At 41.1% G+C, this 18,838-nt stretch overlaps 1 protein-coding gene across 4 annotated transcripts in view; it reads left to right on the plus strand.

Moving 5' to 3' along the window:
* Positions 1–18,838, plus strand: part of LOC138262001 (synaptotagmin-like protein 2) — a 482,740-nt gene that overhangs the window by 407,896 nt on the left and 56,006 nt on the right. For all 4 annotated transcript variants that reach the window (XM_069211640.1, XM_069211648.1, XM_069211658.1 and 1 more), the window contains one exon: positions 4,230–4,308. In XM_069211640.1, the coding sequence (XP_069067741.1) occupies positions 4,230–4,308 (79 nt within the window). The remainder of the gene's footprint in view (positions 1–4,229; positions 4,309–18,838) is intronic.

Consider the following 18,838-nt stretch of genomic DNA (forward strand, 5'->3'; position numbering starts at 1 on the left):
TATTATCTCAGGTGAACAAAGAGGACTCAGAATCAGGAACATTTTGTAATTGGAAGCACCAAGATTCAGAAGTTCTCTATCTCTAAATCAGTCTTTCACAGAAGTCCCTACCACTTTCTCAAACTCCTCTTGCTGATTTAAGGCTCAAACTTTCTTTTCTCTGACAGAAAATCCACCATTTACAACTAAAATTACTTCTTAACTGTCTCTGGCGAAACCTCTTTGACCGTCCTTGATACACGGATGCCTATTTTTATCCATATGTTTTGTTTCTGTTGTGACATAAAGTGGGTTATTTCTTTTGGGGTGTAGTTGCATCACAAACCTGTCAAATAAGTAAGTAAATGTTAGGTATGGACTCAGAAAGGAGGAGCAGAGATGACCCCGTACTGAATGGATTCATTTACTCCAACTGTCGACCTAGCCATTCATGTAAAGAGCAAAGTAGACTTCTAGGAGCATTTCAACATAACATGAAGGGTTTACAAGTGAAATGATAGAAGGTTTTTGACGATGATGATAATTCCGAATACTTATTCCACAAAGTATATGGTATTCAATAGTAAGAAACACCCCGCCGCACTACCAGAGTAAAAGTGAAGAGTACTTGCTGTTCAAAAGTTGTAGTTTATGGAAAAAACCTGTGGGAAAAGTTCGTAGGAAAAATATGTAAATGTATTTCCAACACTAAACAGATATATTACAAAAAGTGTAAATTGTCTGGTTTTATGCTTTTTGTAAATATGTGTTCAGAGTTGTAAATATAATTGCTACAACGCTGCTGCTACAGCTTGCGCTGCCCCTCCAAGACTGGCACACACCGGAGGGTAGAATGTGCCCACTCTGAGCAGCAGCTCTGTCAGCCATGATGGAACCATTGCTTATGCTTAATGCAGTAACTTCCCCCTCTCTCAAAGACAGTGGGAGGACCCAGTGTCCAGAGAAAGGTACAGGTTGAAAGCAGAGTTAGAGAAGGGGAGTGTGGTGGGAAGAGGCTATCTGTATATTGTATGCATGGGTGGACGAGGCCAGTCTCCATTACAGTATTGTACAAGATGGCCGCCTGGATTTCATGTCTGAGAGGCACATGTTGGCTGACACAGGCACTGATGTGTGGAACAGCACAGATGTGGTGTGAAGGTGAGAGTTGATGCATTTGGCTGGTTATTGTGCATGCAGGGATTGGGGGGGCACTATCTCATCTCAGGGGGTTTGTTTCAAAAAGAGATCATAAGTCAAAGAAGAGACAATGGAGGACAGGGAACATATGCCCAATTATCACACTTTCACTTATGACACACCTACAAATTAAAGCACAGCGCCCCAGGTAATTTCCTAGGAATCATTCCACAGGAAGGTGGGCAACATCTTTTTTCTCCCACCATGCTAACTCAGTTTGGATCCAGCCATATCCAAATCAGTCTTCATCCTCTTCCTCATGGGAACAGTGCACACCGAACTGCCATGCCAGGTCCTCCCTGAACTGAAACACAAGCAACCAGGGACGATTTCGGCTTTGTCCTGGGCTCCTCATCTGGGTATGGCTTGATTCCAGTGGCACAGTGAGCTAATGACTAGCGTCTGGACACACCCAGTGCACTTAAGATGTCAAATGCAAAAACAATAAGGTTATGGATGGAATGCTTGAATGAATCTCAGCCACTGCTAATTGCTCGAGCCACATCCCAATCCATCATTTTCTTCCACCATGCTATCTCAGTTTGGATTCTGCCATATGCAAATCAGTCTTTATCCTCTGCTTCATGGGAACAGTCCGGCCTGAACTGCCAAGCCAGGTCCTCCTTGAACTGGAACATAAGCAACCCAGGACCTGTTGTGCCCTTGTTATGGGCTCTTCAGCCGGTTATAGCTTGGTTCCAGTGGCATAATGAGCCCGGGACCCACATCTGGGTATCTTTGTTTTCGCATTATGAAAAGTATAACGTAACACCTATAAACTGGTAGCCTTGTTTCATCAAGGCTAAAGGTTCCTGTGTTTATGAGAGCTTCTAACACATTACCAGTGTCCCATCTGAAAAGAGCAGCCTCTCTCCATACAACAGCAAGATGGAAGAAGGTATAGTGCCCAAAATCTCTCCCCAAAACAGCACCAATAGTACCTGGCAAAACAACATCCATTACCAGCTGCAGTGTGTGCAAGAACTCTCATCAGCACTGCAGCATCAGCGCCAGGTGACAGAAAATCCACCTGCAATTGTATAATGCCCTAGAACATACACCAAGCAGGATGTTAGGTGCTGGAAGTAACCAGCCAGTGGACTAGCTACCTCCAGGAAGTAAGCAACACAGCCAACTAACCATCCAGTCAACTAAAAGCAATGAATTGTCCACCACACCCACCTGTGGACACTTTGGACTGTTTTACTTGTTGTGACATTGGGTGGGATGTAGTGTACATGCACACCTCTTTTTTGTGCCCACTCACATCATGCGGGTTAAAAAATAAAAAAACATTTTCGGAAACAACTTCTCCAACTTTTACTCGTATCCCACCCTCTTTTCATGTCGTTAACTCACATCCAAACGGCGACGAGGCAGACAGAACCCAACCTGTCAACACACTACAGTGCAGTGATAATGCCATTAATCATTAGCAACAGTCGGTGAGGAAACAGACCATCCTCTCATTTTCACAATGATGGTTTTTGCATCCCTATTTGTGTTCCACCTAAGAACTGAATTTACATTAGGTTTCAGTAACCATATGTTTGTGATATACCATATGTTCATTATCCTCTTATGTATTGATGTATTTTGTGTATCTTTAACCTTTTCTAAACAAAATTGTTCAGTTGGTTATATTGAATATATACTTTGTATCTAGTGTATCAGTATAATCGAGAGAAATGTAACCTTCACACAGTTGTGAATATCATATTAGAGCAGGACATGTTATTTGTATATATGTCTGTTACACAATCCTGCTGCTCCCAGGGAAGCATGCTTAGTAAATATTGTTAATGTTGAAAAATCAACCTCTGATATACAAATTGAAAGTTGCGTTTCACAAAATAAACAACACAACTCTTTAGGAATGAGAGGTCACTTGCATCTCGTATTGACTTAGGGCCTGATTACGACCTCCGCGGATGGGATATTCCATCACAAACGTGACATATCCCGTCTGCTGTATTACAAATTAAATCCTATGGAACATGTAAACCGGCGGGTGGGATATCCGTCACGTTTGTGACAGAGCATTCCATGTGCCAAGGTCATAATCAGGCCCTTTGTATAATCTCTGTGCTCATGATTTGATGACTTTTATGCCTATTTCTGTTCTCTTTTGTTGATTCAATGGCTTTCCTCCTTTCCTCCGTGCATTTGCATTTGTCCCACCAGTCTGTCTCACTGTGTTTTATTTGGATGAGTTGCATCCTTCCATTGCTGACAAAAGGATATTGCTGCAGTGCAAGAACGATTACTTCCCCTCCTTCTCTCTGTCTCTCCCTGCTCTCCCCTCTCATTTGCAGCCCATTATTCTCATAATGAAATATTACCCCATCAGCACTGCATGCCCCTCCCCCATATCCCTTGCATGAGGGTCTCTACTTGCCTCTGTATGGGCGGTCGGTCATATTTAAATGGATTTCATATCATTCCAAGATGACCGCTCATGTGTGCCCATGTGCAGACATGGTGACCAGGTTGGAATGATTTTTCTTTTAAAAAGAAAAATACCATTCCAATATGTCTGCAGTTTATGCCTGCGAATGCACAAAATTAATCTTGGAATTATTTTTATTTTGCTTTAAATAAAAATCATTCTAAGATGGGTGCAGCACATGCGTGTGCATGCACAACAGCCGTATGAGGAAAATAAACAAACATTCACAAAAAAGATAGGTGTAATTATTGGCGTTGCCAGTGCTTTATTATGTAGGAACCACTTTTATTTAGCGCTCTGTTGATGATGTAGAATTAAACTTATGGTTGTTAATTGCTCAAGGAAGTAATTTTATGCCATGTATCTTTCTAATGGGATGAGTGATCCGTTTAGGAGCTTGTAGGTAGATATTGTCCTTCAACTGCATCTGCAACCAGTCAAGTTTATATTCAAATTAGCAGAACAGCGAAATTGTCCTGATGAAATGGAAAGTAGATAAGCCACCTGTGTGTCGCAGTGACATTGAAAGTAATTTACTTTTACTGCTGACAAATTTAAGATGGACTAATTTATTGCATCCCAACCTGCTTTTATGTTTCAGAGCCTTTCTGCCATCAATGGAGTTGATCACCTCGGAGTAATGAATTTGTCAATTAAATACATCCCACCAGGAAGCTTAGGTAAAAATGATGGTAAAATTAATGGCTTGCTAGTGCCTTTGCTTGCCGTCTCTGTTGTGGCTAATTAAACTGGAGCTGATAATGCCTTTTTAAATTAGCATACATGCATAATTACCATTTCCTACACCCGTGTCTTTAAATGGGAAAAGTCTTGCAGCGCGATATTAAATCTTAAATGTGATAAGTCTGAACTTTTAATAAATCCGTCATAATCTTTAGAAGCAGTATACTGTATAAATTCTGACACCAAGTAAGCATTTAAATATAGATATATATCCATATAGATATATATGTAATTCATGTCAGAATTTATATACATCTTCCAAATATTATATATAAATATATGTTTTGCTAATAACTTACTCATGTTAATTTCCATAGAAGAAACTTTGCTCTCTGCTACAGAATTAAACTAAATTTGGCATAAGGTTAAAAGATCACTCAAAGGGCGTACTTTTCAATATTTGGTGTAAATCCGTTCAGCTGTTCTTAATAAATTTGTGCTTAAAGTAGTGCTTGGGGTGGTCAAGAAGGGGTTAAAAGTTTAGGTATATCTGGGTGGGCGGCCTCACAGTAGTTCCCCTGTACTGGAAATTTTAAAAATGGGGTCCTCTGATTGGCCCAGGGAGCTTTTTCTCCTGCCATGTATTTTGGTACAGTGCGATCTAGACCGGTTCAGCTGTGCAGAACAATCTGTTTAGTTGACTTCAACTGAGAGAAAAGTATTGCAGCTCCCATTACAGCACTTGGGAGACCCTATCCTCATGTCCTGAATTTCATTCTAAAAATAAGTATAAGATGGCGTCCTTAGGGACACCTTTTCACTGTGGCACTAGTTAGGTTATGTGTATTTCTAGAGTGCACAATTAATTGGGAAAGTTACCTGGCAGTACTGTGGGGACCCAAAGGGAATAAGGAGCCAAAAACATTAAAAAATGTTTTTTTTGCCATAGGTACCGCAGTACTGCAGGACCCAATGCTGTCCTCTGGTTAGGTGGTTAGGTTCTGCTCATGCTTCACCTCCATGGTACTGTGGTTCCATGCAAGCGGTACCCTGGAAATGAAGCTTCAGTGTCAGTACTGTGGTACTCACAGAAACATTTAAAAAAGATAAATAATAAAAGAAATGTGTTTTGAGGGTCCTTGAGGGACATGGATGTACATGGAAGGTTGGGGGAAGGACCTGTATGGTGCCCTTGCCCTGGGGCCAGCCACCTGCTATACTCAGTAGAAGCCATGTTCAAGGTTGGTTGGCCATCCAGGTTGTTGGGGGTGGGGGATTGGGTACAGTACCTAGCCAGAAACCATGCCCTGCGGCCACCTGTTTGCTGTGCACAGCCAAAGGCTGATTATAATGAGAGTTGGACGCTCGGAGGGGGGTTGCGTGCAGGGTCTGGCCAAACTATGCCCTGTTGTCAATTTTGCAGCAGGGGGGGGCTGCCCTCAGCAGGGCTGGCTGGGTAGGGCCTTGCGGTCAACCCCCTGTTGTGCACAGGTGAAGTCCATAACCAATGGGTGTTTGGACCCCACAGTAGGTTTGGGCCCTGGACTTGGCCAGAAGCCTTGCCTTGCTTTCAACCCCCTGCTGCGCAAGGAAAAAAACTGTACTTAGTTGGGGAATTGACTGAATGTGATCAGAAAGCCACAGAAATGTAGTGAAAAAACAAAGCTTAAAGTGACATTATAGTTAGGTAGGGTAGTAGGATTTTAGCTTAATGTTACAAAACCCCAGAAATGCTTAAAAAAAGAAGGATTAAAGTAACATAAGTGACATTATAGCTTGGTATGGTAATAAGATTATGGCTTATATAAAAAAAACTAGAAATTAATTGAAAAAAGGTTTAATGATGTTACATAAATAGCACTAAAATGCAACTGATATAATTTACTGAGAAATATAGCTTGTGCCCCACCCTGCACTATCATCCCACATATTACATCACTCATGACACGTTAAATGACACAATTGAGGGTTTTTTAATGTAAGCTAAGATAGTAATACAATACCTAACTATAACATCACTTTAACCTTTTTTTAAAGTGATATATAGATTGATTAGAGGTTTTTGTGAAGTGCTTCAAACCACAACCAGTGGGCATAAGAGTGTTTTAGGATCAAATGGGTAGGTACTAATTCAACGGCCAGAACAGCTAACTATAAGGATCAAATCCAAGTACACAAGTAACAGATAATGAAGCTTCAGAAAGAGGTAACAATTAAATTGACCCAGGGAGGCTGAAATGGTATTTTTGTAGGCGTATCATCAGCAGGAAATGTGTGCCAAACAATGTTTCCCAGTAAAATGCAGCTTTCCCTACTACTGTTGATTTGCAGGGCCAATGCATTTGCTTTCCTTTATACTTAGCTAGCATATTGATTTGAAATTTTGTATTTTACAAAGATTACAGCTGTTTGCAAAAATTGCATAGGAAAACACATAGAAGGCCTGGCAAAAAAAAAAATCAGACAATTTAAAGATTAGGGTATGTTTCTACAAGCCTGAGTTCCCTAACCCTACATGTGCAGAATATCTGCAATGTTGAAAAGCCACAAGAGTATATATATATAATTATATGGTATTTTTGTTTGTCTTTTTTTTCTTTATATACAAAATAATTTTCCATGTTAAAAGGCATGCTCTTAGGTAATGGAGGTGCTTCATTTACTTTCCCTTATTTACTGCACAACCTCCAGGCATACCCTTAGATGTTCATGGAAGCATGGGAAAGGCAGAGCAAATGCATGTGAATACCAACAAAAGTTCAAGTGAGTGGGTGTACACGTAATTTTCGATAGGCACCCCAAACACTCTCCTTTATATCACGACTTGAAAAACTGTATATACATGGTGGAATTTGTACAGTTGTAAATGGCATCTATTTACACAAAAAGCAAGAGTTCATGTGAATCAGGTGTTTGGGTGAACTTTTAAGGTGACATTTGTTTCCACAGCTGTTGTTCCCATTTCAGTTTATCAGTGACTGTAAGAAACTTTGTAACCTGTATGGCAACTTTTTGCCTTTAAGACCCTTTAAGATCTAGGGTATACAGAGATTATAAGCAGCTAAGGTTTATTTTCCTATCACATTCTTCGACATTCATGCACCTACCTCATCCTATGGCGTCTGTGTTTTGATTATCGGATGATGCTACAAGTCTTGTCTATCATATATTGGTAAAGGTATCTTACCGAAGTTGATTTTAAATGCAATTTGTACACCTGAACGGATGATATGCCAGTCAGCATAACAGCTCTGCTTTGAAGTCAAATGGGACTGCTTCTAGGAACAATAGATCTCCAGGGTTCTTCCTTAAGCAGGACCTACCCTCCACTTTGACCTGTTCATTGTGATCATGCTCTAGACAGAGCTCAATATCAGCTAACCATTTCTAATTTAATGGATAAAAGTACATTTTTTGTCTCTCATCCTATTGGCAAACCTGAGATATACTGGATTCTTTCCCATTCGTACTATTTACTTTTAGCAGAGATTGCTTATTTTTCTACAGTGCTATAGTTTTGAAGTACAGGAAAATTGGAGTCAACGGAAAGTAGACAGCTATTTATTGATCAGTGCTTCTTCAAAGGACATTTATTTATTGATTACCTAGCTCCACAGATGACGTTACCAGGCCTGGAAGACCTAATCTAGTTTCATTCAAGATGAACTGGGAGACAAATCTCATTGAGAAAAAGTAGGACGCTAACCAGGAAGGGAAATGTAGAAAAGGCATGAGAGTTGGGGATCTGACTAATCCTGGAGGAAGGTGTCAGTGTACAAGCCTTCTAGAGCAGTTCTGACCTTCTTCTGAGGTCTCCAAACACTGTTCACTGCCTGGAGGTCTTGGAGGAAGAGTCTCGTGTTACTTATATATATCATGAATATCTGTAGTATCAATCTACTTTGGAACTGAAGGGAATGGGAAGGTACTCTTTTATTAATACTAGGTTGTTTCATAAAAAGCATTCCGACAGGTCTTTTGCAAGTTTTGTAGGTTCTTTCATCTAAAGGGCTCCTAAGAAGGATACAGCTGTGGGTGCTGTGTATGGCCAGGCACTTCATTGCAAGCGCCAGTGAGCAACTCAAGAGCACCGATTTGAGAGCTGAATTCCACTGAGGACCACAAGCCCCCAAAAGTCAGTCTGGTTGGCTACATAGACTGCCCTTCTGCTGACTGATTCAAGGATTTCTCTTTACAAGTCTTTTTCTTTATTTATGTTCTATGAAAACACGTTACACAATACATAAGAACTGTAATTTGCATAGTGTGAAAGAACTGTTATATGCACATCATACTGTGGCTTATGGCGCCACAGTATAACATATATAAATAGTTTTGATATACAGTCAGCAGCAGTGGTGGCATAGTATTCTAATAAAAGAGATAATCAGTATCATATATCATGATTGGGTAGTGGACCTCATATTTACGCAGGTGAGTATCTTGTCACTTGTAGGTCAATGCCCTGAGATCATTAACATAGTCTGTATGAAATTGGGATTGTGATTGAGGGAGGTGAAAACCCTATTCAAACAGCAACCACAATCCTGGTGTGGGTGAACCACAAACGTCACTAAATTTGCCTGGGCCTAATCTTATGGTACTTGGCACAAAGCCAGTCAGACTTAACTTAGAGGCACTGTGTAAATTATTTATGTGTCAAATACAAAAATAACAAAGAGATGGATGGAATGCTTTAATTAATCTCAGCCACTGGCAATCTGGCTATTCTGGGCCACATCCCAATCCACTGTTTGTCGCCTACCATGCCACCATAGTTTGGACTCAGCCATGTGCAAGTCAGTCTTGACTCTGTTCCTCATGGGAATAGTCCAGCTTGAACTTCCCGGCCAGGTCTTCCCAGTTCAAGGAGGATCTGGCTTGGCAGTTTAGGATGAACTGTTCCCATTGGAGTAGGGTCAAGACTGTAAAATGATGATCTGGGATGCAGCCCGAGCGATTGCCAGCGGCTGAGATTAATTGAAGCATTCCATCTATCACCTTGTTGTTGCTAAAGTATTTATGCAGCACACACTCAGTAATAAAGTGAAAACATAACAAAAAAACACACCAATTTAGAAAAACAGAGAAAATGTTCATAAATAATTTAACCAGCCAAGTTATGAATGTTAAAAAATTTCAGTGAGAAATAGAGCTTAAAAGATTAAAGCGCAAACCATGGACATCTGGTAGAGGGAGACAAGTACAAAAGTTATGGTTCGGACACGCAAGGTGGATTGGACCCAGTCTCTCCATATCTTCAGACTAAAAAGAAAGACATTTTAAAGAAAAGTTCCTGAGAAGGTAAAGTTCATCTGGGCAAGAGAGCCGGTGGTGTCAAAGGAGAAAGCATCATCAGGGAGCCACTGGATGAGGTTGCAGTGACGATCTCTACATTCAGACTATGTCACTTTTTTGGAAGTCGAAAATCTTCAGTGGGATGAAGCTGCAGGCTATAGCCGATGAGGGCTCTCCGAGGCCGGATACCCCTTCCAAGTGAATCCGATAAACAGGATTTGCTGCTGCAGAGAAGAGCGTAGCGGGAGCGACTACAAAGTCAGGCCAACTGGGCCAGAATCCCCCAAGTCCTCAGGCGCCTTTCTGTTCCTAGACCGAGCACAATGGGAAGGGGTCCACAATTGGAGGTTCCCTGAGAATAGCGATTACTCCAGAAGAAGCAGTAATGACAGTTCTAAAGAGAGAGGACTCATGACAGAGCCACCAACAGCATAATGAAGGTAAGACCCCTAGACTAACACTAGCAACAGTGTACTCCTATCTGACCACAGCAGTAAGTGGGTACAGGCCTCAGCTCCCCATTGAAAAGCTCAAAAGGTAGCAGCTCAGTTAAGTGTTTTGATTTACAGTCTCAGCACACACTTGGAGAGACTGAAGGTAAGTCATGTGCAGGAGGTCGGCCTCAGGGCTCAGGGGAAGAAGGTACACAAATGGAACCACGGTATACAGCAGATGCCCAGGGAGAGTCCAGAGGCTGTTGGGAGTGTGCAGAGGTGTGCAAGAGGTACACAGAGTATATTGTGAGGTTCCACAAGTGTTAGAGAGATGGTATTGATTTGCGATGAACTCAACTGTGTGTGTGATTGAGGTGCACAGACAATATCTGGAAGTTATATGTGGTGCTGAAAGGGAACAAGGACTGAAATAGGAAGGAGGGGCTCCACCGTACTGACAGGCACTGGTCCAAACCATATCACATATATTAATTTGGATAATACTCCAGAGGGATGAAAGGGGGCTGAGAGGTTTTTAAAATCCAGCAAGAAAGCCACACAGGCCCGTGACTGCTGCCTTAGGTTAAAGTTCAGTTCAAGTGTATTTATCGGTTTAATTAAAAACTATTTCGAACATGTGTAAAACAATCTACCCTGTGACAATTAATATACCAAAAATAAATAGGTCCAATGTATTTGCTGCATGGCGATTTATTTAAAAATGATTTAGGATAAAGCCTCTGGCTCAAAGCTCAAAATTTGATAACGTAAAGTAGTTAGTCACAGAGACCCTTACTTCATTCTACCTTTTATTCAAATCAACTCATCATACTAGACCTAGAGGTTTATCCACCATTCATATAAACACATCCTCTTATCTCTGTGTACTAAGTGTGAATGTCACAAAGCTTCTATCTGCAATAGTCCCAGGATGACATGAAAGTGCCTCCATAAATGTAGCTACCCTTGCACAGATGTGATTGCCTGCAGCCTCAAAGTACCAATGCCCCAGAAATGGTGGTTTCAAACCAACTGAAGTTAGGTTGCAACAATATGTGCTGCTTAATATCTACCCCTGGACATATACAAATTTGTTGCTTTAGTGTACATAAGTGACAACATATATAGCAATATGTAATAACCTTCACAGGATACACTGTTTTGATGTCTTTATTTCGCTCATACATAAATACCGACCCCCAGAGGAAAACGCGTCCGTTTTTCACCTCCGGCACCGTTTCTCCGCGTTCCCCCGGTTGCCCCAGCAACATCGTGTGCTCGAGCGCCCGAGTCCTCTAAGACTCGAGCGTCAGCTCACATTAACTATTACATAGAGTTTTTTTTTGTTTTTTTTTACTATATAATTTCTTTTACAAACAAACAAAAACAACTCCACATAATTATTCAACTGTAAAGATTTGCATTGAGCAAACTCTCCTTAAAGCCTATTATGAATATAACTCCTTACACAAACAACTATAACTAACTTAACATGCTTATAGAACAAAAATAATTTTAATTGAACATTTTCTTCACATAAAGCTATCTTATGGATAACTATATTATTATTATATTTTTTTTAACCGCGTTCCACACACACAGACCCATCACACTCTGAGTTTCCAAGGTACTCTTCTTAAACGTAGACTCTTACGCGTTGGCGGTACCTGCGATACCGGTTGCTGAAGAGCATTAGAATCCTGTGACCTTGAATTAGTCCTTAACCCATGGTCAACACAGCACTCTTCCAACCCATTCTGAAGTTTAACAACCTTTGACATGTTCCACCATTTGTTTCCGTCAACTTTTACTGTATTCCCTTTCACCAACTTCACTCTTACCGGGTCAGAGAATTTCGGATCCCCTTTTTTGACAAAAGTAGGCAGCTTTATAGACACCCAATCTCCTGTTGATAAACCAATTCTCCTAACACCTTTCCGTTTGTCAAAATGCATTTTTTTGCACAACCTGTTTTTCTTTCAAATTCTGTTGGACAATTTTCGCACGCTCTTCCAATCGCATACTCTTGAAAAATCTAGACATCCACCCCGGACATACTTGCATACAAGCCTTCCTTCCCCTTAACGCTTCAAAAGGGGACACTCCAGTGGTGGAGTGTGGTGTTCTATAAAAACCATAGCATTGCCTGGACAGATGTAGTCACCACACATTTGTTTCTCAGTGACCACCTAATGCAGTCACCCAGTACACAATTAAAACGTTCCACCAAACCATTTGTTTGGGGTTGATAAAGTGAACACCTCAAATGTTTAATTGATCCTTCATCCAAAAACACTTTGAATTCGTCAGACAAAAATTGTACACCATTGTCTGTAATTATTTCTTCAGGAAAACCTTCACTCATGAAAACCTCTCTCAAAAACATAACCAACGATCTAGCATTAGGATCCTGAACGAACTTCACGTATGGCCATTTTGAGTAATAGTCAACTACCACGTACGCATACCTGGTACTGGAATTCAAAGCATGAAATGGTCCCACCAAATCCACTCCCAACTTCTTCCAAGGACCAGTAGGACACTCAATTGGAATCATGGGAGGAGTACATGTTCTAAATGACTTATCACTATTATAGCATATGGTGCAATTTTTCACCAAACTGTCAATTTCACTATCCATCATTGTTGCACCTAAATGCCCCTCATGAGCTTTTTCCTTGATTCTGCATCTCAAATCTTCTGGTGGAATTAATTTGTCATTCTTCAGCAAAATATTGTCCTCAATAGTCAACTCGTCAGCAACTTTCCAAAATGGTTGAACACCATACGTCAATCCCCTTTCATAAGGCCACCCTTCTTTGACATTCTTGATTACCTCACACAAAATTTCGTCTGCATATAATTTCTCCTTCCATACATTTTCTGAACACACACAGACGTGTTCAATTTCCACAGCAGCAATCAAGCAACTCTCATCTGCCCAATTATCATCATCCCCTTCTACAATTTGAGCTGAAAACCGTGATAGATAGTCTGCTCTGACATTCTTTCCTCCTTGAATATGAATGACTTCAAAATCATACTGTATCAATCTTGCCGTAAACCTCGCAATTCTGGGTGTACCAGTTTTATTATTTGTGCCATTTAGAATCGACACCAGAGGTTTATGATCTGTCTTCAATATGAAATGTCTGCCCCAAATATAGTTTCTGAATTTCTCAACCGCCCACACACAAGCCAACAATTCCTTTTCAATAACAGAAAAATTAGTTTCCGGTTCCCTTAACGCTCTGGATGCAAACCCAATTGTGTTCTCTTCATCCTTCTTCAACTGCGTTAAAACCGCTCCAACCCCTACATTACTTGCATCAACAGTTAAACAACATTGCACCTCTTGATCAAAAGGTTTCAGTACCTTAGCACTAACTAATATCTTCTTTATTTCTTCGAATGCCCTATCACACTCAGTGTCCCAAGCAAAGCATACCTCACTCTTCAAAAGATTTGATATCGGCCTAACTATGCTAGCAAAGTTTGAAACGAATCGAGAGTAAAATTCACACATTCCTAAAAATTACTTCACTCCCCCTTTGTCCTTCGGGGGTGGAGCCTTATTGATGGCTTCTATCAATCCAGGTTTTGGTAAGATTCCCTCCTCCGAAATAACATGACCTAATACTCTACTGATGGTTTCATTAACAAACACTTCTCTCTTTTTAGAACAATTCCACAAGATGAAAACTTATCCAACACCTGTCTCAACACTTGGTTATGTTCACATTGAGTACCTGCATAAATCAGCACATCATCCTGAAACACTAATACATTCGGCACATCTTTCAATATCGAACACATAATCCTTTGAAAGATTGAAGCTGCCGAGGCTAACCCAAACGGCATGCAACAGTACTGGAACGTCCCAATAGGCGACACAAACGCTGTCAAATGTCTTGATTCTGGATCTAACGCAACCTGATGATAAGCACAAGCAAGATCAAGTTTAGTAAATATCTTTGCATTCTTAACCGTAGACAACAATTCACTTATTTTTGATAATGGATGCGTGTCCACCCAAATCTCTTTGTTCAATGCTCTCAAGTCCACACACACTCTCAAATCTCCGTTTTCTTTTTTTGTAACCACTAAAGGGGAAGTCCATAGCGAAGACTCAACTGGCTCAATAATCCCTTTGTCATGTAAACCAAGAAGCTCTTTTTCCAGTTCCTCTCTGATGCTAAAAGGTACACTCCTAAGTTTATGTTTGACTGGTATGGCATTGTTCTTTACCTTGATTTTGTGCTTGAATCCTTTTATCTTTCCTAAGTCTCCTGAAAAAACCTCGGGATATTCATTTAACGTCTCTTCAACATCATTAACATCCCTAATCACTGTTACCTGATCTTTGGTACCAGGTCGCAAAACCATACCAAAAAGACCTTGATGAAACCAACCCAAGATATTTAAACCTTTCACTGCAACATAAATTTTTCCTCGTATCTTTCTTCCCTTGAACTCCATAATATCCTCAAAATATCCTTGGAGATCTATTCTCCTCCCTTCATAAGAAACAGGAGCTCTATCTGGAGGTAACAAAGCACGACCTTTCCAATTCTGACTAAACAACTCTTGTGTTATCATCGTAATTCTCGCACCCGAATCCACTAACAGCCGTAAATGTTTATTTCCTACTCTAATGAGGACATACGAATCAATGCAGCTCCCAGCATCATCACTCTTCATCATCCTGTCATCAATAACTAACACCATATCTTGAACTTCTCCAATCAAATTTTCAACCAACCCTTCCTCATTCTCAACCACTGACGTTACTGCGTTGTTTCTTAAACGTTCACTCTGACACACTTTCGCAAAATGGCCAATTTTTCCACAGTTCCTACATTGAACATTTAAAGCCGGACACGCTCTGGTCCCTTTCACATGTAGGGCATATCCGCACCTAAAGCAAATATTTTTTTGTCTAAAAAAAACACTCAAATTATTGTCTCTACTATTCTTGTATCCTTGGTTAGAAGGTTGGATGTTCATTGTTTTGTCCAATCTTCCTTTGTCCATTTTGGTTCGAACCACACCAATTCTTTCCCGACTATCCAAAGATTTCTCTATTTCCTTAGTCGATTTTATTGATGATTTGATGCTCTTGGCAATTTTGATAGATTCAACTAGTGTTGGATTGTTCAAAGATTACAATTTCTGCTTAATTGATCTGTCCAGGCCTTGACAAATGAACTGATCCCTGATCAATTGATCACTCAGTACACCAAACTGGCAGTCAGCTGCCAACAACCTCAGCGCAGAAATGTACGTATCCACATCTTCACCATTTTGCTGAACCCTCTTGAAAAACTTGTGTCTAGACACTACTAAACTTGGCGGAGAATCGAACCTGTTACTCATTTTCTTCACTGCAGATTCATAATCATCCAATTCCTCTTTGTCATTTGGTATATCCGGTAAATGTTTGAAGATAGCTCGACCTTCAAACCCAATAGAATGTAACAATATGCACTTTTTACGCTCAGGTCTAAATCTCGTCGCTCCTAATGCCCCCAAATAAGTTTCAAAAGCATCAAACCAATGCCTCCAGGCAATTTGTGGTTCACCTGGACTTTCCAAAAACGGGGGTGGAGGATTAACAGCCTGCATAGCGCATAAAGTGGCGAATCCAAGACTACACAATAAACCAAACTATTTTTCATATATTTACTACAGCTAATAACTTCCAATGATGTTTATGTACATCCTTGTCCTTTAAAACTTAGTAAAACTGTAAAATACAACACAGTCTAAAAAAATACTCATCCAAAATGGCTGCTGTAAATGTCCATTTGAAATAGTAAGTTTTCTTTTGTAGCACAACACCCCCACAGTGCTATTTCCTGTAAACTTCATTAATCACGCCTCCTGCTGAAAAAAAAAACTTGATACTTGAGGAGGCTTGAACCAGTAGCTCCGAGTCTGCTCCACACGTCGTTGGTTAATTTATTCCAACTCGAGCCTCAACTGACTGCAGCAGCGTCTGGAATGGGTTCGTCTCCGAGGGTCTCCTCGTCGCCAAAAAGAAGGTATGTAATAACCTTCACAGGATACACTGTTTTGATGTCTTTATTTTGCTCATACATAAATACCGACCCCCAGAGGAAAACGCGTCCGTTTTTCACCTCCGGCACCGTTTCTCCGCGTTCCCCCGGTTGCCCCAGCAACATCGTGTGCTCGAGCGCCCGAGTCCTCTAAGACTCGAGCGTCAGCTCACATTAACTATTACACAATAGCCACCCCTTTTCCTCTATTTGCAAATATTAGGCTGCAATAGTTTAAATGTTGGGCTATTTAGTTATAATTAACGCTTCTACCACTGGTCTCGTGGCGGATGTTCTTTCTATTTATTTCACTTGAATATAGCCTCTTAGTTCTCTCTTGAGGTGAGTAGAGAGCACTTCCTTATTGGCCCATTCAAAGTTGCATATCCCACTTTACCAAGATTTCATTTTCTCATTTCAACCCACAGATTTTAGAAAGTTGAGCTTCCGTTCAGCACTTCTGCTGTCAGTAGTAAATCTTTCGTGTATTGGGCTCTACTAGACATGTTCAAACTTTTCAAAATTGCATTACAGAATTAACCGGCATAAGGTGGTCCTCCTGTCAAGTGTCCTTTCCAGTCTGCTCTACAGGCGCAGCCTTTGTGTACTGATGCCAATCACAGGGTAGTCTCCAGTCTGGAGCATCCACAACAGAGGGACGATTAGGTGTGAGGTTTCTGCTTCGAAGGTGTGATCAAGGAAGACACAGGACTTGGGCTCACCTAAAGAGCCTCCTTTCAAACTGCATACCAGAATCTGCAGTTACATCCCTCACCTCCCAAAGGGCAGTGCTTCAGGAAGTCTAATCAGCAGCCCTTTGCTAACAAAGTCTTCGTTGAATTTGTAACCCTGTGACCATCTTCCTCACACCACCATCTGCATCGCTACCCAATATAATTCCACTCTCTGGGAAGCTGTCTGTGCCCTGCATCGTGTGCCAGGACAAACAAGAAGCATTTCAATGGATCCCACTGTGCTTTGCAATTAATGCTGTGAACAAAACTTGAAGAAATCAGTAGAACTTCTCTTCAGCATTTGCAGAATCTCCTTTTCGAAGTGCACATTATTTGTCCATCTAAGTACTCAGTTACCCACTTGCCACAAGCCTGAGGTTACTGCTTCCTTTGCATGTAGCTTAAAGTATGTGATCTGTCTGGATATAAAATAATTTTTAAATTCCAAGCCTTGAGTTGATCAGCTGACCTAGCTGGAGCGGTGACCTAGCAGTGGGCTAGCAGTGGACAGACTGTTCCAGTTACTCTAGCACTTATCCCAACTATTTAAAATAGCACAGCCTTCACATATAAATAATGGCAACCAGTAAAGCTATACACAGAGACAGTGTTGTGATGGTAGACCAAGTAACAAACAAATTGATCCTAATACAGACACTTTACTATTGCGATCGGGACTGGTGTCCCCTGTGCAGGATAAGAGATGGGCAGCTACCTTAGCCTTCATGGTGGCATGCCTCATGATATGCAGTGTGAAGGGAAAAGGTTTCCTATCCCCGCCGGCCCAGGTAAGAGAGCCTGATGGAGACAGACCCGCCAACTCACATGGTGCCTCCGTGTGACACACAGTATTGGCTCCCCTCACACAGTCTTCCGGTGATTAGCCAATATCACATGATGGCAGGGAAAACAGGCTGAATACCACTGTAAACAGGCGTTTGCAGCTCTTTTTCAGAGGCTTTTAACTGCCTATGTCCATTAATGGGTGTGAGCACACCCCAGAACATTGGCAGCAGCCTCAGCAAGCGGTTTTTTGTTTTTAGAGGAGGGGGTTTGGGGAGGGGGCAAAAGTGCCTCTTAAGTGCTCCAAGGCTACGCCTCCTCCTCACACTGTGACATTTTTGGTGGAGTTGGAAGGTCTGTGGAGAGGTGTAATCACACACAAGGACATGACTTCAAAAGATGCCAAATAGATCTACTGAGCTTGAGCTCAACAAAATGGATGACTTGCACAGGCTACCTTCCAATGATGCTGGAAGGGACTTCTGAAGATTCCAGCCAGGCTAAAAGCTTAATTGGAAAGCGCCAATGAGAAAGGAAGGGGGGACCTGTATACATAGGATGGAGTGTGATGAAGAGCTTACAACAGAAACTCCACAAACTGATACAGATTGAGATGACAATAATACAGTAATGTCTTGTGGCAGTAAAAGAAAGCAGGAGTTGACGGCATAAGGGATACGTAGAGAGGTAGACATTTCTGCCTTTTCAAGGTTAAGAGCATGTGTTGGCACGTATGCATTCGAGCTGTGTCTTTATTGGGCATTTTGTCTCAGTACATTTTAATATCATGTTTTAGTGTTTAACTTTATTGCTGTTGTGAGACAGTAATAATAGGTTTTCTGCCTGTAATTGTGGCTTCCATGTTTTGCTTTTAAATCTCAGATTATTTCTGTACTATAGCTTGAAAAGTCTTCATTAAGTCCACTTGGACTAGCTTGTGTTTCCTAGCAATATCTTATAAGCAGTCTTTACATATCCTGTCACCTTCCTGTATTACTTCTCTCTCCTAGATGTGCTTCATCAGTCAAGATAGTTCATTGACTTGAGTACTATTGCCAACCAGTGAGATAGCTCATTGTCTTAAGCACTGCTGTCTGCTGGTAAGATAGTTCAGGGAATCAAACACTATTTTCCGCTGGCAAGATAGCTTGTGAGTTGAGTCCCAGGGACCTGATTCAGAAAGGGCCAAGGTTGAAGATCGGAGAGGGTCACCATATA

This window comes from Pleurodeles waltl, chromosome 2_1 (assembly GCF_031143425.1).
Source record: "Pleurodeles waltl isolate 20211129_DDA chromosome 2_1, aPleWal1.hap1.20221129, whole genome shotgun sequence".
Lineage (NCBI taxonomy): Eukaryota > Metazoa > Chordata > Amphibia > Caudata > Salamandridae > Pleurodeles > Pleurodeles waltl.